We start from the raw sequence: 27,010 nt of genomic DNA on the forward strand, positions 1-27,010 counted from the left end.
GAATATGTCCCCCCCAAAAACCTTTTAGACCATTCTATTGAATGCCACTCAACAAATTGTGCTCTAGTAAAGCTAAAACAATCTTCGATAGGTATTAATTTCCTCGACATTACCTTTCTAAAGGCGCATTTTTGATAGAGCGTTCGCAATGGATCCCATTATGCCCGTAAGCAGACAAATCACATGTTGGAGATTAGAAACGGCAGTTACAGCATTGATCACCATGGTGACCGCTGCAAGCGAATCATTCCTTGAATGTTGTGCAAATTCTTCGAATCTGAGTCAATTTGTCCGGAAATTAAGTTTAAAAATCCATTTCCAAGACTGTAATACATATCAGGCGATTCATTCTGAATGCCGCAACAAAATTCATGTGACGAACCACATCAGCGATGAACCAAAAGCTGGAAAAAAAAAAAGAAACTCAAGCAAACTGGCGAAATAACGAGGCACACTTGGACAAGATATGAGTGGAAGGAACAGAGCTGATGAGAACAGTCAAACAAGTCGTGGCTTCGCTGTACTGCTCTGGATGCTCCGTAGCCTCTTGGGTTGGAGGAGGGTGTGGGATGGGGGAAATTGTTAGGAGGCTGTGGGATGGGGGGAATTGTTGAAGATGCAGATTGCCCGCTTTGGTCAAGGCCGACATGGCACTACCACGTTCAGTTTGTTATATACTGTGGCTTGAAGTTGCACCACAAAGTAGTCGCCCTCTTTGCACTAATGCCAGAAAGCCCCGGCTTGTTCATAAGCTTTGCCACAAGTTGGTTCGTCATGTAAAAGCAACTCTGCATGGAAGTCGAATGGCACCCTCAGACTTCCTGTGCCGCTTTTGGTCAAAAAGCGCTGGGTCAACCCACTTCCCTGTATTCTTCTGTCAACTCTGGGAAAAAGCTTTAATATCCTTCCTGCCGCCAAGTGGCTGGCCATGGAGGCCTTGTGGAAAAGCATCCTTCGGGGAACCTGCAACGCTAGGCCCCGCCTCTCGTCAACTAAGGTCCCTTCAGTATGCGTCTATAAACACTGTTGTTTTATGTCTGCGAAGAAACAAAATCTCTCCGGTTCTTTCCTGATGTTCTGGTGGAATAAATAGTGCCCGTGGGTTAGCGCGTGTTTGTTTAGATAGTAACTTATGATACTGGCATTGTATTGTGCTCACGGAGTTTGTGGTTTCCGGTTTTGTCCTCCGGGCCCACTGGTTCGGGGGTTGATTGTTGGTTTGTTTTTTAATTTACGTTATTCTCTCTTTCCTTCGAAAGAACTTCTCAGAGCAGGTCACAGTATTTCGGAACATTGCATCCCACTACAACATGAGCTTCCTGAAGGAGACCATTGACTGGTTGATGGTAATGAGTCCACAAATTAGCCAGAGTGCTTCTTAAAGGCACAACTGAGCTTCACCACTGTCACATTAGAACAACTCGTTCATCACTGTCGGTGATTGTTGCTCGAGTGAGTGTGCGTGCGTGTGCATTGTGTACTTGTAGACTTGTATGGCTGAGTACAGCTGATGTGGGCTGTCGATGTGCTTGAACTCTCAGTGGTGGGAGTTTTGAAATAATGTATGTATATAGATGAAAATTTTGACTGTCAATAAACTTTTTTTTGCTGTGTAATATATTCCAGGCAGTGGTCGGGTCGCTTTAAAAGTATCATCACATCCTCTGTTGTTGTCATCGTTTCTTCGGACAACCATCAATCTGTACAAAGACTTAAAAACACACTTCAAGACTTTTCTCGCCATCAATAATTTATTAATTCCCAGGGTTATGAGCTGTGAGGGCTTTAATCTTGCCATTTTCCAACTGTATAATAACTTCTGCACACCGTTGTTGACTTTGCGTAATAAAACGGTGGCTATATTTAATATTTGTAAAATAGCAAATAAAATACAAACTACTCCCTCAGAAACCAAACACTAAGATATATAACACTTTGACCATTGAGATGAAAGGAAAGTCAATTATAGCAAATTGATTGTCCCACCTATTTTTGAACGTATATACAAAGTGAGAAAAATATTAAACTGGTTTCAACAGCATGTTTGTTGCCGAATAATATTAGTGTGAATGTTGACATATTTACCCATGATCCATAGACGCCTCACTATCTGTTCACAATCTAACCATTTCTAAAACAAATATTGGTAATGTAATTGTAAGAAAGCACTATTAGGTTATCCTTCCAGGCTAATGCATGCACGTTTAAATGATGTTTATGACCGCACATTTTACTCATATTTATTTGTTCTTCTCCATGCCCACAAAGATTACTAAATTGTTTCAAACTGAAATGATCCTTCACCCGTCATGCCAGAAATGGATCGATAACTGTTTAACTGGCCATTCTGGTCTTCTGAAAAATCCAGGTTTTAAACATGCCCAGAATCTTGTTAGAGAGGCGTTTTATGGGAAGTGATTCACTTATTCGATTAGTGTACTGCTCTTCTTGCGCATCATTTCCTGTTGAATTCTCTCATTATACATCAGGCTAAGAGATGATGCTGTGCAATTTAGACCAGTTTTATTATTCACGAAAACTTAATGAATAATAAAATGTTGATTGGTGCTAATCTTTTGCATATGAATGCTTCCTGTATGTTTGATGTAAATTGAGAAGACCACTACTGGACACCTGCACAATCAAAGAGCACAAATATGATTAAAAATAAATAATACCCTTACAAAGAGAATTATTCATTAATTATTTCATTACCACGATCAGAAAAATATTCATGTTTCTCATGTATTCTAGCAAGTATGATTATAATTTGGCACCTCCTACTGCTGTGTCCAATACAAATGTACAGTATTCTGTCTTTTATGTTTGTCTTACACTATAAAAAAAAAAAGTTGACATTTCAACAGCATTTAATAAAATAACTGATGCTGCATGTTGTTTATTAGAGAGAACCAGCATTTTGCAAGTCCTTATAGAAAATATGAAACGTGGCTCTTGCCACAGAAAATGTTCCCGTCCAGACAAAATGATGATGATGACGATGATGACATCACAGCGGCACACCATCCGACAAGTCTGACTGGTATGAGCTGAAGCTGGTGATGTAAAGTAGTTGTGGAGGAATGGACTCATCGGTCGGTTCATTTATAACCTAGAGGAAAATAGCCATTTAAAGATCATCGTTAACTCAAAGTTGAAACTTGTATTGCCCCAAAACTTTTCTCGTACAGCATCAAACAAATGGATGTGCAGAGATGACACTCTTATTTAGTTATTTGCCTTGTATGAAGAGATTGTTCCAGTAAATGCTCATGATTGAGTGGTAAAATATATCAATTGGTAGAATTACTGAGGGTGCAATAATTATAATAATAATAATTTCATTTGTTACCAATTCCTAGGGTATGTTTTATGTGACGCCAAATATGATCTTAAAACTTCATAACAATGGTCATGTAAATTCTAACGAGGAAGCATATGTTCCACTTGATTATTTTGACTTACTTCATCAAATTTGCTCTCGCTGTAGACTTCATCCTTGTCAATAAAAGTCAGCATGATCCAATCACAGATAATGGTACACTAAATGGTAGGAGTGAGGTGAAAGTTGAGTCAGAAAGTGTTTTTCAGTTGTACAAATGAGGAAAGATGAGCTAACTCACAATTCCGACTGAAGTCAGAGCTGTCACTGCACTGATGATGGTTGGGATTGGGCTAAATTTACCTGCCTGCAAAGAATTAATATTGTAATAACATCTCATTGCAGTAATTCAGAAATAGATGCAGATTTTTGTTCAGCATTTCCTTACCTGTCCATGAACAATAATATCCAAACGGATGCCATAGGCCTTGATAAGAGTCCGAGACTCGACTCCATCCTTTTGGTAGTATTTGGCAAATCTAGTGATGAACAGCATTGCGGTTAATCGACAACACCCTCCTTTTTAAGATTTTATTCGACCCTGTGAAATTCACCTGCAATAGTAACCGGAGTTGGCTTGATCCTTTCTGAGGTCAAGACGCCTAAATGAATATTTGGGTTTACAGCGGGAAGGATCCAGGTCCAGGTCACAGTTCCAATTGATAAAAACACCAATCACACCTCCCTGAGAAGTCAGTTACCATAAAATACTGTATACATACTGTACGTACATACTGTATATACAGTAAACTATACAATCTATTGTATAGCGATTATGTCAACCCACTTAAAAATGTATTAAAAATTGCTGGGAGTGATTGGTCACAAAAAAAATCATTCCTATCTTTGGAAAGATTAAACATTTGTATTGGATCTCATTAGACTGCGCCGGTGTACTTAATGAAGTATCGCGTGGGGCCTTTGTGTAACTCAATCAAATCCACTCTGTAAAATGCAAATATTGTACCCTTAGCGGCTTCGATTCGACATTTGCTCTTATGAATAAATCGTGTGTAACACGTAATGCACTAACCGTCCTGCAGAGGTCACTAAAGTTCTCTCGGGCTTGATGTGCAATGTAGCCCAGTCGGAAGTTGGGACAATAGGGCTCCTTCTCCTCATCGTATTGACATTTGTTCAGGTATTTGTGCATGTTGCGCCTGTTTGAAGCACCCTTAATATTACCCCTGCCAGAGAAAAAAAAACTATCATGAGTTATCACTTTGTATGTTTGATCTTGCTTGTATGTGTGAGTGTGCACATACCTCCGCTCTCCAAACTTTGGAAAGAGGATGGAATTTCTGATAAAGACAGTGAAATTGATGGCCTCCACTAGAGGTGGCTCTCTGTCAAACATGAGACAACATGACTCATTCAAGCGATTCCAATACAACTTATTAACACACGCAATCAGCTGAGAGTTTTATTCTTACAATAGATTGTTTTTAGGTTAAGTCTATTGAAGGGAAAAAAAAACTGACTGACTTCGCACCATCTATTTGTGGATTTGTTTTGACCTGTTTTCCTTGTCCTTTATTGAACAAGGAACCATATTTGGCAGCTACAAGTTGGAATTAAAAATTTATTGAGGTTTATTCCTGCAAAGCGAAAAAGGAAAAAATATAGTCTAGAAATAGCACAAGGGTAGAATCACAGATGTTACTAGAAAGAAGCCGGACATTTATCATCAAGAGATTGTTGAAAGTAGCCATAAAACTTGAATGGTCGTAAATAACCATAATGTATCCCACTGGGATTTTACTCATTCTTGTCTTATTCTGGGTGGTAGACTCGGGATTTTGGGTCGAGACCACACCAGTACTACAGTAATCAGTGACCTTGCTGAAAAGAAATATCCAGTTTTTTTTTTTCAATTTCTTTCCTTTCTTACCTCTGGACAGCATACTCTTCGATAGGACACCAGGTTTGGATCTCACAGGTTTTGAAGGTGTGGTTGTAGTATCGAATACATCTGCCGGTCCTCCTGCCTGTCAAAAATAATCAATGATCGATAACTTAGAGATACTCATGAGCTAATTACAAAGAACGGTTTATGTGCACAGCAATTGAAAACATACCATGGCCATTCAAGTCACCCTCTCCTTGGACACAGTCTGAGTCTCTCGAGCAGTTGGCATTTGCAACACCAAAATACTAGAGACAATCACTGACAATCATGTTTAATGCTTTAAGTTATACTGTTTAACTTTAGGCTTTTTACCTCAGCACAGCTTCCTTGTTTCTGGTCGTATGTGACTTCTCGTCTCAATATTGTAGTAATGACATCCCCACCCTGCAAGAGGCCACAATAACACTGGTCAATAGTCTTTACCTCCATAAAGGGAAGCTTTATGCCTTATGCTGCGAAATTGCATGTAGGCGTCTTCACCTCTGATGGTCGAACATATTCCACGGTGTCCAAGATTTCATCCCCACGGACTGCTGAGCCTTTCATGCGAGTGTAAACTGAGCTCGCAGGACGTGTCTCAGTTTCTTGGTATGCTTTTTGACTGATGAAGACATACCTTGACAGCAAATTTAAAAAATAATAATAATAATAAATAAATAAATAAAATAAAATAAAATAAACACTGATGACAAGGATATGAGGCCATATAATTATGTAACCAGATAAAAACATATTCCTATATTTGATACCTCAACTGAATATTTATAACGGAAATTTCTATTAGATTTTGATCAATCAAAGAAGTACAATGTGTAAATAACAGTATAAAGTAAAACATCTGTTGAAATATACATGCATACAACAAAAATAATAATAATAATACAATGCCTACCAGACGAAATAGGTGATGACAATAAACTGAACTCCTCTGTATATTACTCCAAGAGTTAGATTCTTAACCACCATAATTTTGGGGGTTTCATAGTCCCAGAAACCAAGAAAATAATCTTTTAAACATGCACTCAGTCCCATGTTTAATTTATAAAATACACAACTCTAAGATATCCTGTCTAGTTTCAAGAATGTTATCCCACTCTAACCAGCTTCAATTGCCATTAATATTTCTTTGTTCTGTCTCTCCGCCCTACTTCCGTCTGCATCTCCTTTATGTGTTCATGGTCTTGCCCCGGCCAGAAAGTAGACAAGAGGGCGGAGTTGAGTTGAGGTTTTTGCCCTTTATTCTGATAGCGCGCATATTTACATCTGAGCGGGGCCAGCTCGCCCATTAGGCCATATAAGTAGATGCTAAGATGCTAAATAAATCAATCAAACTAAATAAGTCCTGACGACGACGCACCCGACCCCTCTCCCCAAAACTTCCCTCTGCCGCCCTCTTTTGGCTGATTGATATCTCTGACGGACGTGATGGTGATAGCTATTGAGCAAATCGAGGTTTTTATTTTATCTAGCTGGCCCGCAAAGAGGCTCTGAAATAATTAGTAGAGATTAACAACCCTCAATATTTATATTAGCCTGATGTACACTTTTATTTGTTGTTAGCCTGTCAGATGTAAATGTTACCATTTTTTTCCCTTTTGTTAATACAGTATTCTGACTCCTACGGAGCCGGGGCTCCGTACGATAACTCAACTGCTCAAAAAATCTTGTTGCAATCTTACAATTCAGCATTTATGTAGAACTGTTTGTTATGTCTGTTTTGCCTTCAATTTAATATTTTCACTTGTCCTGTCCATCCAGAAATGTTCATTTGATACGGTTTTCCGAAGGTCCTCGTATAATGCACAAGCCTTCTCGGCCTCATTTCATCCTTTAACAGCTTTTAAATTAAACAAACCAAAAAAAAACAAACAAAGAACAGAAACAGTATACGTAATTGTTTTATTACAGAATTGTGTTACATCATTACACTTCAACATGAGTATCTTTTATAACGCACTTTCACACGTGAGCTACAATGAACATGTACGGTTAGACGCAATTACTTATTTGTTTGTGTTTATTATTTAGCATAATCGATGAACGGGCGTTTTTCAAGTGTTTATTTTTATACAGGCAGATAAACGGACAGTCCAAGGTCCGGAAGTTTTCTCCTCTGCGCACGTCATATTACACGTGCATGGATTGCGTGTTGTAGTGGTTTGCGTTGAAATCATTAATCACCTTTGTAGATACATTTTTACGACAAATACACCCTTGTACATCTTTGCACGGCCTATTTTGTTTGTAAATGGGAGGCCTACAAAAGAAGAAGGTAATTGTCGTCGTTGCCCTGATGTGAAAAGTGTTGGCAACGTGGGAGCTAACTAGCTTTGGAGCTAATACCGTAGTTTGTTTTCCTTCGTTGGTGGACCTTTGTAAAAAATAATTACATGGTTTATCGTAAATGACAATTCAACTTGTACATTAGGTCAAGGTATGTGCTGATATAACGAGTGTCTTGGTCTGTTTTTCAGTATGAGAGTGGCTCTGCCACAAACTATATCACCAGAAACAGAGCCCGCAAGAAATTACAACTAAGCCTCCCAGATTTCAGGTAAACTCATATATTCAGTCTAATTCTAGGTACTGTTTATGTCATCACATTGTTGATGTTAAACCTGCGGCCTTACGACGTCTGTTGTCTAAAACAGGTGATTTGTTTTGCTTTTCAGACGACTGTGCATTCTTAAAGGCATTTACCCTCACGAACCCAAGCACAAGAAGAAAGTGAACAAGGGCTCCACAGCCCCGAGAACATTTTACCTTCTCAAAGACATTCGCTTTCTTCTGCATGAGCCAATCGTTGGCAAATTCAGAGAGTACAAGGTAGTGTTCAATATTAAAAACAAACATAGACACTAGTGTGTTTTAACTTGATGTATCTTTGTCTTACTTTGACTCTACCATAACTGTTCTTTCTTTGTAAAGATCTTTGTTCGCAAACTTAAGAAAGCTTATGCAAAAACAGAACATACTGCAGTGGAAAGGCTAAAGGAGAACAAGCCAACATATAAATTGGACCACATTGTCAAAGAAAGGTAAGAAGTTAATCAATGTGACCCAAAACTATGAAATGTTATGTGTAAACACTTATGTCCAACGATAACCAACAAAGTTATTCCGTTATCTTTCAGGTATCCCACGTTCATTGATGCTCTTCGGGATATTGAAGATGCACTTTGTATGTGCTTCCTCTTCTCCACATTTGCTCGAACAGGAAAATGCCACGTGCAAACGATACAGCTGTGTCGACGGCTCACTGTGGAGTGGATGAACTTTGCGATCACCTCTCGTGCCCTCAGAAAGGTGCCAGCTTTAGTAATAACAGCATTGTTCCATTTTAAAAAGCAATGTTTTTATCTTGAGCTTGTCATTCACTTGTTTGGTTCTTTGCAGGTGTTCATCTCTATAAAAGGAATATATTACCAAGTCGAGGTGATGGGGCAGCTAATTACATGGCTGGTGCCGTATCAATTCTCGCATGATGTGAGTGCGCATTAATGAAAGGCAGCATATTGCATAATGATGTTGCAATTACTGAGCATGCAGAAGACCGCAAAGTAATAGTTTGATCCTGTTTTCCATAAACACTGAGCTCATCTTTGTTTTGCTCTTTTAGCACCCTACAGATGTTGACTACAGAGTCATGGCAACTTTCACAGAGTTCTACACAACTCTCTTGGGTTTCATCAACTTCCGACTCTATAATTCCCTCAATCTGGTTTACCCACCAAAGGTAAAATTAAGTTTCAGCCTCAAAACAGTTATGCAGAAATGTTTTTCTCCAAATTTTGTTGCCGGATTATGCATTTTATGATATCAAATCCACTCAAACTGCAATGTATTTTTGAGAAATTAACTTTAAAATCTTGTAAAAATCCGACAGTGAATTGCCAACTGCAATCGTATATTCTGTGCTGTTAAGGTTTGCTTTTCTTTTTAGCTTGATAGTAAAGCAGAGCAAGCGCTAAAGGACAATAATGAGGAGGACTATGCCTTGGATGCGGAAAGCTACTTGGAGGTGAAAATCATGGTCAACCGTATTAAATAGACGTTTGAATGTCTACTTGTTGCGCTTGTAAATGATATCTGATTGTGGATTTTCTTCCATTCAGAAACTCTCTGCCTTCAGTGCAAGTCTGACACGAGTGGTTTCTGCTGCGGAGGAAGAAGCGCAAATGGACCACTTTCCTGTTGATGAGGTAAAAAAACTGAAAACATGATTGACATCTTCAAATGTTATTTGCAATCTGTCTGTCCCTTTATCGATCATCTATCTGTTTCAGAAATGGGTGGGGAAGGAGGTGTGGCTAGGTAGGTAACCTAGCCACACCTCCTTCCCCACCCATTTCTGAAACAGCCCAAGTGTGGAAACACAACTTTGTCTTCCACAAATACGTGCTTTGCTGTTCGGCTGACCCCCGAAAGATTCATTCGCCAATTTTATGTATGCAAAAGTGACACTCGCGTGCAACCTCTTCGTCTTCGCTGTCATTGTCCTTGCCGTTAGGTATGATGAAATCAAGAGTGAGTAGATGAAGTAATTGGTCTCTGAGGGCAGAGGTGAGACTTTATATATGCCAAAGTATTTCAAGGTGTGAAACTGGGGAATACAGTCAAGTGTTTGGTTGCCAGGGATGAGGTGGAACCTCCCCCAATGAAGTTGCAGTTCAAATTTAAGGTCACAGCTCAGTCTTCCCATTTCGATTCAACCTAATTCAGGGGTTGCCACAGCGAATCGTCTTTCCGCGCTCAGTGTCCTTTGTATCTCCTGCCCTACTTTCAGGTATTTGCTAGTTTTCCCTCATCTCATACCTGGCCCATCAATTTCCGGCATCATCCAATGGCTGTATCACTGTCCCACATGTCCAATTGCTCACCAGCTTTGCCTCCAAACATTCCAGCCATTGCTGTCACTCTGATGACCTAATTCCTGATCCTGTTCATTCTTGCCACACCCATCTAGCCACTTCACCTCCATTCAATCTGCCCGGTCCCGCTACTGTCAGATGAGCCTTTGCTTTCCCCTTACCTGGTCATTTCCTTCATCCTGTCGGCACTTTGTTCTTCACCTGTCCTCCACATTCCCTCTGCTTGAACATCTTAGTCCCAAGTACTTGAACTCTTGCCCCTTTTGCACTCCTACTCTTTGCAATCGCGGCATTCCACCGGCCTCCCCCCCTTTCTTTCACACAAGGTCACAGATAAATATTGATACTTAATGAGTAACTTGCAATCCTTAAAAGTATTCTGTTTTGAGGTGTGTTGCCTTGGTGTTGATCACATTTCCCCATATCGGTGTGAGGGGGACAAATTGAGTTGCTGCTTCCTTTTAAAATATTGTCTCTTAAAGTGAATTTTAAGTTGTTGCAGCACTGCGATTAAACGGCTTGCAACTATGCTCCCTTTAGGAAGACATGGAAAAGTTGGAAGAAAGAGAAAAGGAGCAAAAGCAGCAGGAAGCCCAGAAAAAGATGTTTGAGGGATTGAAGTTTTTCCTCAACCGAGAGGTCCCCAGAGAGTCTCTGGCTTTTGTCATCAGGTGAGTGGGAACAACTGCACGCTAAACGCTAACGTAATCCTGCGGCATCGACACCTTCCTTGATTGCTATCAACATTGACAGGTGTTTTGGTGGCGAGGTGTCCTGGGACAGATCCGTCTGCATTGGGAGCACGTACGATGAGACCGATGAGACGATCACACATCACATTGTTGACAGACCCAGTGTTGGCACACAGTATATCAACAGGTGACATGAATGCGGCCGTGTTCATTTGGTGTGAAATTATCTACTCTGTGAATTTGAGAAAGTCTTCATCACTTCATCACCGTTTATTGCATTGCCATGTCAGGTACTACATCCAGCCCCAGTGGGTGTACGACTGTGTCAATGCCAAAATAGTCCTTCCTGTGGAGGACTACTTCATGGGAGTAACTCTTCCACCCCACTTGTCTCCATTTGTGGAGGAGAAGGAGGGAGACTATGTTCCTCCAGAGAAACTGAAGATAATGGCGTTGCAAAGGGGAGAGAAGCCTGGTAAGGCCTGTATTCATTGTCCAAGGCTAAAACTAGTATGATGTGACAATGTGTGGACTTTCTTCCTTTGCCGTGCGTATGTTTTTGTTACGCATTGAAACCAAGAGTGATGATTATGGACTTATTTGTGCCTCAATACTTTTTTTTTTTTTTTCCTTAACAGCCCAGCAAAATGATGAGGAAGAGGAGAGTGAGGAGGAGGAGGAAGGGGACGATGAAGATGATGATGAAGCTGAGGAGGAAGAAGACAAGGTACAAGAGAAGAAACTCAAAAAGATGGAGGCGCAAAGATCCCAGCCCAAGGTTTGTGACACATGAGCCGGCTTCCTCATCATCCCCCACCCGCTGCTTGAGAGGCAAAGATTGACTTGGCAATTTCAGGTCCGAGTGACTCCCGGTGTAATGAAAGTGGATAATCCAGCTCAACGGGAGCAGCAGGAGAAAGCCGAGGAGAAGCGACTAGCCATCATGATGATGAAGAAAAAGGACAAGTACCTCTATGACAAGATCATGTTTGGAAAAAAGAGAAAAGTCCGAGAGGTTTGTCCCATTTCTTGTTGCTCCAATATGGATTTCCATCACAATAAGTCTGTTTGCACTGATAAGTCGCACATTTGTAACAATGCGTTATTTACAATACCTGCCCTCTTATCGTTGCGGTGTGTGAATGTCAAACACTTAAGCAAACGTGTTTCTTCAAGAATGTACAGACCATGTGACCTTTGAGTCAACTCTTTGCTCCAACTGAATTTGTGCTTATTGGGCTCTTTTGTCCTCTCTCACAGACGAACAAGCTTGCCGCCAAGAGGAAAGCTCACGATGACAATGAAAAGGCAATGAAGAAAAAGGCCCGCAAATGAATTTGAATAAATATGACCCCATTTAACTTCGATACGACTAGTGCTGCAGGCTCACATGCAGTTCAAGTCCCACTGAGGGAGTCGCATGATTTTGTGGATGCATCAATATTTGTAATATTAGCATAACTATTACTGGTATGTAATTCTTGATGTAGATGCGACTATTAATTTTCTTCCATTTTTCAACCCCCCCCCCCACGCTGTTTTAACTTGTAGACTGTATTAGCAACCCAATGCAAACTCTTTGTTGACGCCATGCAATAATAATTCAATAAAATTGAATATTCCAGCCCATGACCCTCTTCAGTATAAGCGGTTTTGAAAATGAATAGATGGATCAATGGAATATTCCAGCTGTTGGTTTCTTCACACATCACCACAAAGAGGATTGCAATACCCACGGCAGGGAGGCAGAACAAAAACCCAAAACTTGATCTTTGTGGTCCACATCTGTCACGGTGCAGTCAAGCACACTGCCCCCTTTTCATGCTTCTATTGTGGTTCTGGTGGGCTTGTTCCGCCCCGCACACTCAATCTCCTCATTCATTTCCAAGTGTGTCTTCCTCATCCTGCTCTGCATTCCACACATGCCCACCCAGTTCGGGTCTCAGCCTGGCACTATGGATGCCTGAAGGAGCAGCATGATGGGTGCTCAACAAAAGAAACAGTGTCAAGCTGAAGTGTCTTACACAAATCGGGAGAGAATTTGACACGCTGACTGGGTTATACGTTTTTCCATACAAAACAGAACCAACTAAAATTGGATGTGAAATGTGACCATACATTCATTAACTATCAACAATGTTAGGTATGCCCTTCAATGAGATCCAATACAAGATCTGTATCAACAAATCTGCCTTCACAAAATCATTTTGTAGTGAATCCAAATTGAGGTGATTGTTCCATATTTGTTAGGTGGAGGCTGAAAGAGTTAATTAACCCTAAAAATAGAAATGCTATTAAATCCCCTCGGAGATAAACGACTGGAGACTGAAATGATGAAGACAAAGATAAGGTGCATCGACAAACCGTATTCTACTGCTTATCCTTTGAAGGGTCGCGGATGAGCTACAGCCTATCACAGCTAACTTCAAACTAAAGGCAGACTAAACCCTGAACTGGTTGCCAGTCAGTATCTGGGCACATGTACAGACAAACAGCCATCTGAATTAAATCCACACAGCCCATAATGATGTTCGGCAAATGTACCAAACCAGCATCAGTGATTTTCTTTTTAACTTTAATTAAAATGAATGAGTTGAAACAATGGCAACCTAAAGGCAAAACTATAACGGCCAGGCAGCGTGACAATCAACTCTCAGTCAACCATACATTCCCCATGTAACACGTACAGAAGGCGTATTTTAAAGAACTTGGATGTACAGAAGTCTTGATCAAGTGGTACAATTATGGTCTTTGTTCTTTGGCTGCCTGCATTTGTTCTTATGTTGATTTCCACCCCTCCTATCAGCTTGCAGCTCCGACTCCACCGTGTGCGCTCAATGGCCCTCTGTCTGGAGACACAGAATAGGGACTATACAAGCCTTACCTCCCTCGCTCCATCACTCCCCTCCCCCTTGTGTGGTACAGTCTCTCTCTCTTTCACTCTCTATGACAAGTGCTTGTCCCCTGACAGTGACCCTGATGTCACAGGGACACCAGGCTCCCTGCAGTGCTTCATTCAGCAAGATGGCTCTCGGATTAGAAAGTTAAGAGGGGGAGGCGGCCTGAGGCATCAGGTGCACCTGCATTGGCGCCGTGAAACCGGAGATAGGGGTAGATCTGTTATCTAAGGACATGTGATGAGTCGAGCACGCCTGGAACTTTAGTCCGTCTCGTCTCTACGTGTGTCAAGATCAGATGCAAGAACCGCTACAGGAGCAAGATCAACTTGTTTTAGCCAAGTGGAATACGAAGGGTACAGGCAATGCTAATGGACAAGCGTCACTTCCTTCCAGGTTGGGATTATTATGTATGAAGGTAAGAATTCACTAACCCTTCCTCTGAGTTGATTTCCCTAAATGAACTTTTTTTTTTTTTTAATTTACACGGCTACCAAGGATGACCTCAACATATTTTCTTGGTAATAACAATAGTCTTGTTTTGAAATTCATGCCAGTAAATTTGTCAATTTTCTTCACAAATATTCCCACAATTTATTTATTTATTTATTTATTTTTGCATCTACTGAAATCCAACGCACACACGGCAGCAGTAATTCAAAACCACACATTCCGTCACATCATTACGAGTAGCCCTTCAACTTAACTGATTTCAATATACAGTACTAATGAATTAATGCTACACTCTGGTTTTGTCCTTCAGAAAGTCCATTTGTGCTGGTGACTTGGTAAATGTGTCGTGCAGTATATGAACCTGCACAGGGTAATACATAGACATCACCCATTTATTTAATAATTCATTGGTGGTATTTATGGTTTAAATGCCTTGATATGTGTTGTTCATGAGCATACACCTTTATTGTAAAAATTGAGCATATGTCATTATACATGCAAAAACAAGCATTTGTACGATAGGCATGAGCCGTGTTCAATGCAGATAAACAAGTTGGTAATAGTGTGAGGTCCTACTGTCATAATAGCTAACAGTAAAGAGCAACTACATTATAAACAAGTTGGTAATAGTGTGAGGTCTCACTGTCATAATAGCTAACAGTAAAGAGCAACTACATTGATATTAATATATAAATTCCCATTTCTGATCCATTTATCACTTTTGGAATGGGGGAGGAAACCGGAATACCCAGAGAAAACCCACACACCCAGATTCATGAAATCTATTACAATTTGATAGAAACCTATTTCATGCCTTCTAATTGTTACCAGACCACAGTATTAAATGACAAAGAGAAGGCACGTGCTGTCTTTGAGTGGGGCACTGATGGTATCACAGAGCGCTAAACATGTTTTACAGAGCTGCAAAAAAATGCTGATATGCAGTCACTTCATTCTCATATTTTCAGTCAGAGTTTTTGCTGACACAGCACTGTGGCCAAAGTTTTAAGCACATGCGTTTCTGGCTTACTGCCACATTCCAAAAGACATGCTTCTTAAGCGATGTGAAGATTCGAAATTGTCCTTTGCTGCCAACGTGAATCGTTGTTTATATATGCTCGGCAATTGGCTGGCAACCATTCCAAGGTGTACACATGAGGGGCCACAGCAATCCGAGTGAATTGGATGAAAGAAACTTTTTCCTGAACTAACACAAAGCATTTATGTCTCTCATTATAAAAAATGAATATCATCTGTCATCTACTTTTAAAGACGATCCCTAAAATTCTGTGAGAATTAGGTGTTTCTAGTTGCAAAAGAACATTGTCACTGCGTCATGGCTAATCTCCAATGGAGAGATGACAGATAACTACAGATCAGTATCTACAGAAAACAGCATTTCATTCTTCTTAGGGAAATACAAAAAACACCCTCTCTCAGGCTGCTGATAACTGTACGATGTGGCACATTTTGTTCTGAAGCGCTGTGAATGCCTAACTTGCAACACTGTATGAATGACGCAAATGAAATGCTTTTGAGGTGGATTTAAAATAACTGTGATTGGCTGGCTACCAATCCAGGTTGTGCCCCATCTGTGGTCCAAAGTCAGCTCCAGCTGACCCACGACTCTCATGAGGACAGTCGCAATGCGAAATGGATGGATTGAAATTCAAGCGACCCTCCACCATCATCAAGTGCTTGAATGCGGACGCTCAGATTTTCAGCTCACTAAATGTTTTACATGCATGCCTTGCTATCAGTTGTTTTTCAGGTAACCCTTCAATTTGCTGGACCATGGCCGGAAAACACAGAAGGCATTGGAAGTCCACGTGCAAGCGTTTGGTCCTGGGTGTCCTGCTGGCCGGCAGCATTATCTTCCTTTACTGCCTGTCCATGACCCAAGTGCCTCTGAGCATTCCTGAGTATGGTGCAAAACACACACGCACACACACGCACGCACGCACACACGCAGTCCATGTATAAAATATCCAATATCCTCATTAAAAAACACGTCGTCCCCCTTCCAATAAAAAGCAAAAAAAAAAAAAAAAAAATCTTCAAAGTCACACGTCTGATTTATTGTGCTTCTCTCACCATACAATACATGACAGTGCCAGGCGATTAATCTGAATCGTCTAAATCAGTGGTTCTTAACCTTTTTAGAGGTACCGAACCCAACCAGTTAATATGCACAGTCACCGAACCCTTCATGAGTGAAAAATAAATACTATATATATATATTTTTTTTACAAATTCAAGATATGAAATTTTTTTTTATTAAAAACAGAAAAAAGTAAATAAAATTTCAAGAGATAAGTATACTTTTTTAAAAATTGTATGACAGTCACATGTTGAGTACGAAGCGAACTACATTTCCCACAGCACTGATTGGACAAGCAATGTAATGTGATCATCTGCAGCCAGTGATGGCCAAGCCGGCGTATCATAACTAATTAACATGTTGGCAGATTCTCCGTCAAACCCCTGAGAACGACTCACCGAACCCCTGGGGTTCGATTGAACCCAGGTTAAGAACCACTGGTCTAAATGTTGATTTTACAGCATTTAGTTGCCTTGAGAAACTGTTGCGCTGGGTACGCGTAAAAGAACTCATACAGTTTTGATGCAAAGTGAAAGTCATGAAATCACTTTTTAATGACCGTGTTGTTCATGTATGCGTGGGCAGGTTTAACAGTGTGTGTGTTTGGATGCTGCAGAATTCCAGTGCCTTACTCCTGCGCCCACCGTCCATCCCAGCTGCCCAGCAAACTAAACGGCAACAGCTCACGTGAAAGCACAGGGGAAATGTGCACCCCCAAAGTAGACATCATGTTCATGAAGACCCACAAGTCGGCGAGCAGCACCTTCCTCAACATCCTTTTCCGCTTTGGAGAGAAACACCAATTGAAGTTTGCGTTTCCCGACAGCAGGAATGACTTCTTCTACCCTGCCTTTTTCCAGCGCTCCCACGTTAAAGACTACAAACCTGGAATGTGCTTCAACATCATCTGTAATCACATGCGTTTCAATGGCGTCGAAGTGGCCAAGCTGCTTCCCCTTGATACCGCCTACATCAGCATTCTCAGAGACCCCGCAGAGCTTTTTGAGTCCTCCTTCCACTACTATGGTCGGCTGGTGCCTTTCACCTGGAAGATAGCGGGAGATGACAAGCTGGCAGAGTTCCTTCGTAACCCCCACTACTACTTTGACCCGGAGGGTTTTAACGCGTTCTACCTCAGGAACTTGCTGTTCTTTGACTTTGGACAGGACAACACCCTCGAGCTGGAGGATCCGCGTGTTGACGAGGGAATCAAATCCATCACGGAGCGTTTTCAGTTCTTCATCTTGGCGGAACATTTTGAGGAATCTCTCATCCTACTCAAGGATGCCCTCTGTTGGGAGATTGATGACCTCCTCTTCTTCAAGCTCAACGCCCGCAAGGAGTCAACTGTATCCAAACTGACACCCTACCTGAGGGCCAGGGCCCGTGAATGGAATGCTCTTGACTGGAAACTGTACCAGCACGTGAACCACACCTTCTGGAGGAAAGTGGATTCTTATGGACTGCAGCGCATGGCGGAGGATGTGGCTGAACTCAAAAGGAGGAACGCAGAGATGGTGGCTACCTGCATCGAAGGGGGACGCGCCGTTGATGCTGGCAGCATCCAGGAGAGTGTCATGCAGCCGTGGCAGCCAATCGGGGAGAAATCCATCATGGGATACAATCTGAAGAAGAACATTGACAAGGCCCACATAAAGTTGTGTCGGAAAATGTTGATGCCGGAAATTCAGTACTTGAGTGAGTTCGGAGTCAACCTGTGGATAACCAAGCTGTGGGGTCACATTAGAGACATCATTAACTGGTGACTAATTATGAGCAAGTGGGGATGATTCTGCAAGGTCGAATGTAGTCAGGCTGAATAAAAGTGATGGAGAACAAAGGGATTTGCAGTTCTGTGACATTTCAATCATCTCATGGGTGCTTAAGTGAAATATTTCACAATCTATAAATACCAAACTGAATTAAATTATTTTCTCTGTTGATTGAAATAGTCGCATATTTAGACACATTTTATTTGATTAAGCATGAGAATAATGTGATATCTTTGCATCTCTGATAGCTTGTGTTTATGAACAAACTAATGAAATGACACCACAATCTTGAATCCGTTATTGAGAAATTAAAAACCGGGCAGCTTCTTCAGCCAGAGACTGGTACACCCGCACTGCAAGAAGGAGAGGTGCCGCCGCTCATTCCTGCTGACTGCTGTCAGACTATTGAATAGACACACCTGAAAACCTGGACTCACCCCCACTCACCCATTTTAATATGCTTATATTTATATTTTATAATTTATATTCATTGAGACTTTTTGTTCTTCTACTTCTCCCTTTCATAATTTTGCTGCTGTAAATTGAGAATTTCTCCATTGTGAGACAAATACAGGTTTTTCTTTTTTATATATATATATGTGTGTGTGTGTGTGTGTGTGTGTGTGTGTGTGTGTGTGTGTAAAATATGAAATAAAAAATAAAATATAAAGTTTACGTTTTTTTTCCCCTCTTTCCAGGCTTTCCAGTGTGTGGGACATTCCAAGGAAATAGATGTTGTGTTAATTGAAGACTAAATTGCCCAGATGTGACTGTGAGTGTGAATGGTTTGCCCAGATGTGACTGTGAGTGTGAATGGTTGTTTGCCTATTCAATGTGTGCTCTGCTCAAAATATACTTGATTTTCCAAGTTCTACCACAATGACCGTGATGAAAAGTAGTCAGTAGTATAGTAGGTCCAAGTGTTTATGAAAAATTAGTTTGAGGTTTTATCAAATGTTCTGTGGTGGATTAAAAAAAAAATTAAGCCACTGTAACATTATAAACAGTTTGAACATTTCATTCAAGTCAGGGATCCTTTTACGTCCCACTCGTGTTACCCATACCACACTTTTAAGTATTCAGGATTCGTGGGTTTGTATCCAGGCTTCGGCCTCCTGTGACACACACACACGCACACACACGCACACACACACACACACACACACAGACACACACGCACACAGACGCACACACACGCAGAGGTATCCAGTCATCTGCTTGTCCAAGATGTTGAATTGCTGCCTAGTTCATCTATTTCATCCAATACAGTCGTACCAATGAAAAGCTCTTCCACTTGACGGCAATAGTTAACTGAAGCTGTACAGTTTAATTGTACTGTAATTGTATTGGTATGAAGGGCAAGCCATAAAACGTGTATCCACCCACCCACCTGTTGCCATTCATTCAACAAAATAACAGTCGTTATTTCCTGCAAGTATATCAGCTCTGTGCTCAATTAAACAGGACCATATTTCACATTGAGTAAGTACATTTTTGAGTGTATTGCGAAGAGATCACAAATGTTTCAGTGCACGTTTTGAGACATGTATGTTTGGTGGTGTGCAGTGATATTTTCAGCCATAACGGAATTGACCACTGGAGGTAGTCATGAGCTATGACGTCATTCAATCTCGGGGGCGTGACGGGGCACTGTGCAGTATGCATTCTCATGACAGCTCTCGTGCTTGCTAGTTTTAGTGGTCCTAATTTTTGCTCCTATTTCCCAAGCCACATACCAACAAATACACGAAACGGACGAAGATTTTATTATCGATTAATTCCCTTCCACGATTGTTGATAGAATTGTCTTTTTTTTCGTCGCTGTTTTGCACCTTCACGATAGCTTTGCAGCTAGCAGTTGTTTTTGTAGCATCGTCTTTTAGCTAGCAGCTAGCCGGAAGTTTTCGTTCTCTGCAATTGGATAATGACATTCGCTGCAGATGTCTGGCCCTGATACGTGCTCACGTTGGATGAGTGGAGAAAAAAATGTCGTGCAAATCAACCAAAGTGGCCCCCAGTGTTGACTTTGACCACAGTTGTTCAGACAGCGTGGAATATCTGACACTTAATTTTGGTCCTTTTGAGACTGTTCACCGTTGGAGAAGACTGCCTCCGTGTGATGAGTTTGTTGGAGCAAGGTAGGTACTGACAAGTTAAATGTGCTAGTAACAGATCAAAACGTGTCTGTTGGTTTACTTTGTGCAGGCGCAGCAAACACACTGTTGTGGCATATAGGGATGCAATCTACGTGTTTGGGGGAGACAATGGGTGAGTAAGACGTTGACAGCGCTATTTTTTGCTCCATTAAATGATATTAAAATGACATGTCTCTCAACAGCAAGAACATGTTGAATGATTTGCTGCGCTTTGATGTGAAGGACTGCTCATGGTGTCGGTAGGAAATGATTCCATTAAAAAGTGTCATCAAATCATAAAATGTGAAATGTGGCTATTGACTACAATATATTCCGCAGGGCCTTCACGACAGGAACTCCACCTGCTCCCCGCTATCACCATTCAGCTGTTGTCTACGGCAGCAGCATGTTTGTTTTTGGTATACCCCTGACCGCTCCCTTCTTAAACAGTATCTACAAATGTTGAATACACTATATGGAATCTTGATGAATCTTTTTTCAAATGCATTTCAGGGGGATATACTGGAGACATATACTCCAACTCAAACCTTAAAAACAAAAATGATCTTTTTGAATACAAGTTTGCCACAGGACAGTGGACTGAATGGAAAGTGGAGGGGAGGTAATATATACAATCTATTTAACTTGAACATATTTGATTGAAGTAGTGATGAAGCAAGCGTTCAGTCGATTGTTTCCAACGATGCGGAAATACTTTAATTATGGTTACATGAAGCGCTGCTGTTACATGCCTTCTGTTGTGTGTTCTAGCTTGCCAGTGGCCCGCTCTGCTCACGGAGCCACAGTTTACAGTGATAAGTTGTGGATATTTGCTGGTTATGACGGGAATGCCAGGTAAGTTTGATTCCACAGTGTTGGCGCCTTTTCATAACACCAATGTGTGTAATTGCAATGTCTATTTTTCTCCTTGTAGATTGAATGACATGTGGACCATCAGTCTGCAGGACAGGGAGCATGCATGTTGGGAAGAGGCCAGTTTATGAGCATCACTTATGCTTTAGCCCACACCCGTGACTCTAATATGTTGACATCTATGTTTCTGTGTCACTATCAGATCGAACAGAGTGGTGAGATTCCTCCTTCTTGCTGCAACTTCCCCGTAGCTGTTTGCAGGGACAAGATGTTTGTGTTCTCGGGTCAGAGTGGGGCCAAGATAACAAACAACCTCTTCCAGTTTGAGTTTAATGGCCACATGTGAGCTGAAGCAATACTACTGAATGTAACTTGCACACACGACGTATCTAGCAGCTGCTAATGTTCCGACCGCCATCCCTGCAGGTGGACGCGTATACCCACTGAACATTTACTTCGAGGCTCTCCGCCACCTCCGCAGCGCCGTTATGGCCACACAATGGTTGCCTTCGATCGCCACCTGTACGTGTTTGGCGGCGCTGCTGATAACACTCTGCCCAACGAGCTGCACTGCTATGATGTGGACTCTCAGAGCTGGGAGGTGATCCACCCCAGCTTGGACAGTGAGGTATGAATTCTCAATGATCTCAAGGACCATCACTGATGATGCGCCTCGGCTCTGCATCAGAAAATGTTTTATTACAACGGCTCTGTATTCTCATATTTTCACAAGGTTATGACCCACTTTTAGAGATATTGGGACAAATAGAGTAAATGTATTGATGAAAAGCTGCTTTTGAAAACATGAGATCATATTTTTAAACTCCCCATGCATGAAGAACTTGAGGATGAAGACGACAAAAATGAATATAGTAAAATGAAATATGCATTGTGCTAGTTTTCTTTCGGTCTGCGCTGATATTCAAATGAGTTTGAATGGTGGGGAGGGGGGGGGCATACCACCTGACGTCGCAGTTCAGTTGCTGGGGAGGATCCCGTCGACATTTAGATGCACGTTTGATGCAACAAAGTCAGTGCTTCCCGACCTGTCCTGAAATAATACACGTTGCCTTATCTCAGTCGGACCTCAAAGGTTTAGCACAATCCTTCAATTTGTTCAAATTTGGATACATTTTTTGCATGGAAAATAATCTTTTTTTTTTTAACTGTGCAGGGCAAGTTTTGAATAGCATTAAAAATTTCTGAATTGTCATACAAGTGTAAAGATTTTTACTGCTGTTTGATTACTGTTACACAAATTTAGTCTGTGTTTTTGTTTAGGTTCTAACCCAAACAAAAACACATACTGACCCGAACCGAGAGATATTGTCCAGAAATGTTTGTTTGACTTTCTAACATGAATTAAAATTCTCTTCTACTTTTTGTGTCCTTGCCTTCTCAGATGCCCAGTGGGAGACTCTTCCACGCAGCCGCCGTGATTCAAGACGCCATGTATATCTTTGGAGGGACCGTGGATAACAATGTTCGCAGTGGAGAGATGTACAGGTTTCAGGTGGGCAAGTGTTCAGATGTTGCTTGTCTTCAGGGCATTTCTAGGTTTCTTCCTTTGTGGAAGTTTTCCTTTTCCTCCGTCGTCCTGTATACGGTACCTGCTGTTTATGGAGAGTATCCGGAGATATCATCTGTTTGTGAATTGGCGTTATATAAAGAAAATGCACTTGATTTGACTTACATTGTTCTAATCAATCAGTTTCCTCATGATTATTTGTCTTTCTTTTGCAGTTTTCGTGCTATCCCAAGTGCACTCTCCATGAAGACTATGGCAAATTGTGGGAAAACCGTCAGTTCTGTGACGTGGAGTTTATCCTGGGAGAGGTGGGTTTAGCTCTCATGCGCAATATTGCCGTCATTTATTTATTCAACAGTGAATGAACGTATTTGTTGTAGCGGGAAGAACGAGTTCTGGGACATATAGCCATCGTGACCGCGAGATGCCAGTGGCTGCGCAGGAAAATCCTGCAGGCTCGGGAAAGGCAGCGACAGGTCAGAACCTTTCAGGGTTTTTTTTTGTTTTTTTTTTTGCGGGGGGGGGGGCAAAACAAAAACTCGCAATACTTGATGAAGACATGTATGCGTGTAAAATGAAAATGCAAGACTTTGATGAAACACATCCCTTCATGGTTTTCATGGGCTGACTTTTAGAAGTGACCATGAAGGAGTCTGCATGTGTAAATGGAAGCCGAGATGCTCGGGCTGATGTATTTCCTTTGTCGCAGAGAGAACTTTTGATAGGATCTCATAATAAGATTGTGCAGGTAAACATGAGAGAGGGGACATTCTCATGCGGACTTAAACGAGAGGAAATTTTGTCTCTACGACTGTACAAACGTTTTTTTGTTTTGTTTTGTTTTAGAGGACCAAACAGGACAGCTGTGAGGAGAGCGATGAAGGGGCCACTGGTGGAGGGATTCACAGGCCGTCAGGCAGACAGCCAATGCTGGAGGTGTCCATCAGGGAAGCAGAAGCTCAACCTTTTGAAGTCTTAATGCAGTTTCTCTACACAGACAAAATCCAGTACCCACGCAGAGGTAGCGTTGTTGGCCACATCTTTGTATATAACGGTGGTGTTTCTAAGGTCATAAGCACCGTCGGTTCTTGACCTCTGAATTATTCCGATTTTGAAATAACTTAACTGGGTCATGCAGTATGTTGATGTTTTGTCCCACTTTTAAAGGCACATTTTCCAGAAAATTGTGGGTGATTTCCTGACTCGACATCCTCCACGGCGTTCCTCTTTTGACGTTCCATTGTATTCAGATGAAGTTTTTGTGAACCGGTTTCAATTTGTAAAGTCGGTGTTCTTCTATTTGCAGGCCATGTTCAGGATGTTCTCCTAATCATGGATGTTTACAAACTGGCCCTGAGCTTTAAGCTCTCCCGCTTGGAGCAGCTGTGTGTTCAGTATATTGAGGCTTCTGTGGACTTGCAGAACGTGCTCAGCGTTTGTGAAAATGCCAACAAACTCCAACTCGACCAGCTGAAGGTACTCTTTACTGACCACCGCTGGTTTTGCTGGTAATCTCATCACCCTGTCAGCAGGTTCCTCAAAAACGGCACCGTGAATCCGTTTCTTGCCATCCACGATCGGTGAAAATCTGCTTTCCAAAGAGACCATATAAAAATGATTTGATTCATCCCCAAAAATTTCAACCTCGCCAAAGGCTTTAACTACATTGAAACTTATGAAAACAAACCCAGCTGTTCTTCAAATAAGAGCTAAAGACTGCTTTCTTCAGGTAGCGTCAATCCCACTTGAAGGTAACTGACAAACGCAAAAGTGATTTAAATATTGCGCAATTGTTTGCAAGTCAAAGCTGAAAATTGACCGAGCGACGGTTCATATTTCAAAAAACTTAACCGGTCACCCCTAAGTCGAGCTTATCACTGTTCATGTATCTATTTCTGTTCTCCACTGAAGGCATGCAACTCCAAATTCAGATGCGCAGGTATAAAAATGTTAAAAAGAAAAATCAAAATACGAACACTTAAAATCCAAAACATAACAAGAGGCATCAACGACGAAGCCCCATTCACTCCCATTTCTCTTTTCCTTCAGGAACATTGCCTTAATTTTGTGGTGAAGGAATCCCACTTCAACCAGGTGATCATGACGAGGGAATTTGAACATCTGTCCACGCCACTGATCGTGGAGATAGTCCGACGAAAGCAGCAGCCGCCTCCCAGGCTGTACTCGGACCAGCCTGTGGACATCGGGACCTCCCTGGTGCAGGACACGAAGGCTTACCTAGAGGGAGGGGGCCTGGAGTTCTGTGACATCATTCTGCTGTTGGACGGACACCCCCGACCTGCTCATAAAGCCATCCTGGCGGCTCGTTCCAGGTACTTCCAGGACTCCAGGGAGTCTTTTTTTTGGTTTCTTCCACCGATTCATCACCTATACTCCATGTACCCTCAGTTATTTTGAGGCCATGTTCCGCTCCTTCATGCCAGAGGATGGCCAGGTAAATATCTCTATTGGAGAGATGGTTCCCAGTAAGCAGGCATTCGAGTCCATGCTGCGCTACATCTACTATGGAGACGTCAACATGCCTCCGGAAGATTCTCTGTATCCTTGTCAAATTTAGTGGCATGTTGTACCAAACCCTGCACGAATAATGGACAGAAACCCCATCAGGGTTTTTTTTTCTTTCTTTTTTTTGGGTGAGTGGAGTACATATCCCAAAATGACTATAGTACCAACCAGTGGTCATTTATGGGAACTTCCTAATATGGTACTACACTACAGCGACATGACATGGGAAAAATATTACAAAGATCTCTTATTATTTCTTACAATTCTACACCTCTGCAAACAATGGCCCCAGGTGGGGTTGTCATAATATAGTGCGATATAATCAAAATGGAACCGTTATTGAGTCTTTTCCTTGACCTTTTGTTCTACAGTTATCTGTTTGCCGCGCCATATTATTACGGCTTTTCAAATAACAGGTTGCAGGCTTACTGCAAGCAGAACCTGGAGATGAATGTCACTGTGGAAAATGTCTTGCAGGTATTTGAATATGAGGGCTTTACAGAGGGGACAGTAACCTGAATGGACAACGCCGCTTATTGTATGTATGTGATGTTTTTTTTTCCCCCCCCTCCCATCCTCTGCAGATTCTGGAGGCGGCCGATAAAACGCAGGCTCTGGATATGAAGAAGCACTGCCTCCATATAATTGTCCACCAGTTCATCAAGGTGGGTGGGCTCATATCCGGCGTCCTGGGGGCTTGCTGCCCACTCGCTGCAGCTGAGCTAACCTTGCAGTCACGTCGTCTTTGCAGGAGACTTGACACTGTTAGCCTGCTAGTGGAGCGGCCTCCATCTCCTCTGTAGAGAAGGAGAGTGTTTACAGGGCGGCCGGCTGAACAAGCACCTCCTCGCGTATCCACGAGGCTCGAATGTGCCTCTTTTGTTGTTATTGTTTGCTTATCCAGAAAAAACGCTCAACCCTCGTCACTGACGTTTTTGTTCAGCTTGCTTCATATTTTTCAGCATGAGCAAATCGAGTGCCGTTTATGCTTTATTTTTGCTCTGTTTGACTATCGTCTTTTTTCCCCCCTTTTTTTAATTTTTTGCTCTCCTCCTCCCCTTCCAAAGGTATCCAAGCTCCCCAACCTGCGATCCCTCAGCCAGTTGCTGCTGTTGGACATCATTGAGTCTCTAGCTACACACATATCAGACAAGCAGTGTGCTGAGATGGGCTCCGACATTTAGGAGGATGGCAAGAGACCTACACTCGTATTTCAGTCCACTTTTCCCAAAAGCTGTTTACAAGATCTCCACACCATTCCTCACTTTGATTGCACCCTGCATGTTTTCATCTCACACATGCCGCATTCATTTGATAGCAAGGTGCTTTGTTCTTTCATCTGCATATCATTGCGTTAAGTCATTTAATTTATTTTGTATAGAGCAACTGGTCCAATCTTCTTGGATGTTTTTATAAATTATTTTTATTTTTTTTGCAAATTATTATTTTTCCTGGAAAAAAATCAACCATAAAATTGTTCCCACCATGTCCCTTAACAGCTGGAACTACCAAACTGTGTAATTTGTATTTGCTGGATCAGCATTATTACCTTACACAATTACAATTGGTATATTATCATATACTTGATATTTTCTTGTGCTATACTGTATTATAAAAAAATGTTATTGATAGCCGTGTGTGACATTAACCACTACTATTAAACATTACCCATGTTTATCTGACATTACAACAAGCTACCGTATATCTGTTAATACATATTTGCACATGTGAGTTAAAATGTACTGTATTAAAAAAAAATAAATCTTTATGTGAAAGAAAATAGACAAAATAATTGAGTGTCTGTTATGAACTCGTAGATTTGATATACAATGGATTATTACACGTGTTGTATAAACCCCTACCTGATGACG

The 27,010-nt window shown here is 41.5% G+C and overlaps 4 protein-coding genes across 5 annotated transcripts; 3 read left to right on the forward strand and 1 right to left on the reverse strand.

The window, feature by feature from the left end:
• Positions 1 to 2,692: 2,692 nt before the first annotated feature.
• Positions 2,693 to 6,452, reverse strand: p2rx2 (purinergic receptor P2X, ligand-gated ion channel, 2). The gene is made up of 12 exons (XM_019866900.1): positions 6,184 to 6,452; positions 5,772 to 5,907; positions 5,604 to 5,675; positions 5,461 to 5,536; positions 5,274 to 5,370; positions 4,648 to 4,728; positions 4,416 to 4,569; positions 3,937 to 4,067; positions 3,771 to 3,861; positions 3,624 to 3,689; positions 3,466 to 3,543; positions 2,693 to 3,112 (listed from the first exon to the last, which is right to left on the reverse strand). Exons 1-12 carry the CDS (start codon positions 6,321 to 6,323, stop codon positions 3,011 to 3,013), a joined length of 1,224 nt encoding a protein of 407 aa, XP_019722459.1. The 5' UTR covers positions 6,324 to 6,452; the 3' UTR covers positions 2,693 to 3,010.
• Positions 6,453 to 7,392: 940 nt separating this feature from the next.
• Positions 7,393 to 12,481, forward strand: pes (pescadillo). Its single transcript, XM_019867173.1, has 15 exons — positions 7,393 to 7,563; positions 7,766 to 7,845; positions 7,964 to 8,117; positions 8,220 to 8,329; positions 8,426 to 8,597; positions 8,688 to 8,777; positions 8,911 to 9,027; positions 9,235 to 9,312; positions 9,407 to 9,493; positions 10,703 to 10,833; positions 10,916 to 11,041; positions 11,145 to 11,329; positions 11,493 to 11,632; positions 11,711 to 11,869; positions 12,115 to 12,481. Exons 1-15 carry the CDS (start codon positions 7,540 to 7,542, stop codon positions 12,187 to 12,189), a joined length of 1,728 nt encoding a protein of 575 aa, XP_019722732.1. The 5' UTR covers positions 7,393 to 7,539; the 3' UTR covers positions 12,190 to 12,481.
• A 1,333-nt stretch (positions 12,482 to 13,814) lies between these two features.
• gal3st1a (galactose-3-O-sulfotransferase 1a) lies at positions 13,815 to 18,489 on the forward strand. 2 transcript variants are annotated; one of them, XM_019867181.1, is made up of 3 exons: positions 13,815 to 14,169; positions 15,965 to 16,126; positions 16,922 to 18,489. In XM_019867181.1, the coding sequence occupies exons 2-3, from the start codon at positions 15,999 to 16,001 to the stop codon at positions 18,069 to 18,071; spliced, it is 1,278 nt and encodes a 425-aa protein (XP_019722740.1). In that variant the 5' UTR covers positions 13,815 to 14,169; positions 15,965 to 15,998; the 3' UTR covers positions 18,072 to 18,489. The 2 variants fall into 2 exon arrangements, with proteins under 2 accessions (XP_019722740.1, XP_019722739.1); XM_019867180.1 differs by lacking the exon at positions 13,815 to 14,169 and adding an exon at positions 14,176 to 14,773 and having other exon boundaries at positions 14,841 to 16,126.
• A 1,140-nt stretch (positions 18,490 to 19,629) lies between these two features.
• lztr1 (leucine zipper like post translational regulator 1) lies at positions 19,630 to 26,931 on the forward strand. Its single transcript, XM_019867162.1, has 19 exons — positions 19,630 to 20,215; positions 20,283 to 20,345; positions 20,416 to 20,472; positions 20,552 to 20,631; positions 20,726 to 20,834; positions 20,984 to 21,067; positions 21,147 to 21,204; positions 21,288 to 21,427; positions 21,512 to 21,713; positions 22,488 to 22,598; positions 22,829 to 22,921; positions 22,994 to 23,089; positions 23,460 to 23,634; positions 23,920 to 24,089; positions 24,663 to 24,946; positions 25,023 to 25,172; positions 25,511 to 25,616; positions 25,724 to 25,804; positions 26,207 to 26,931. The coding sequence occupies exons 1-19, from the start codon at positions 20,064 to 20,066 to the stop codon at positions 26,321 to 26,323; spliced, it is 2,328 nt and encodes a 775-aa protein (XP_019722721.1). The 5' UTR covers positions 19,630 to 20,063; the 3' UTR covers positions 26,324 to 26,931.
• The last annotated feature ends 79 nt before the right edge of the window (positions 26,932 to 27,010 follow it).

Source organism: Hippocampus comes, unplaced genomic scaffold (assembly GCF_001891065.2).
Source record: "Hippocampus comes isolate QL1 unplaced genomic scaffold, H_comes_QL1_v1.1 scaffold322, whole genome shotgun sequence".
NCBI lineage: Eukaryota > Metazoa > Chordata > Actinopteri > Syngnathiformes > Syngnathidae > Hippocampus > Hippocampus comes.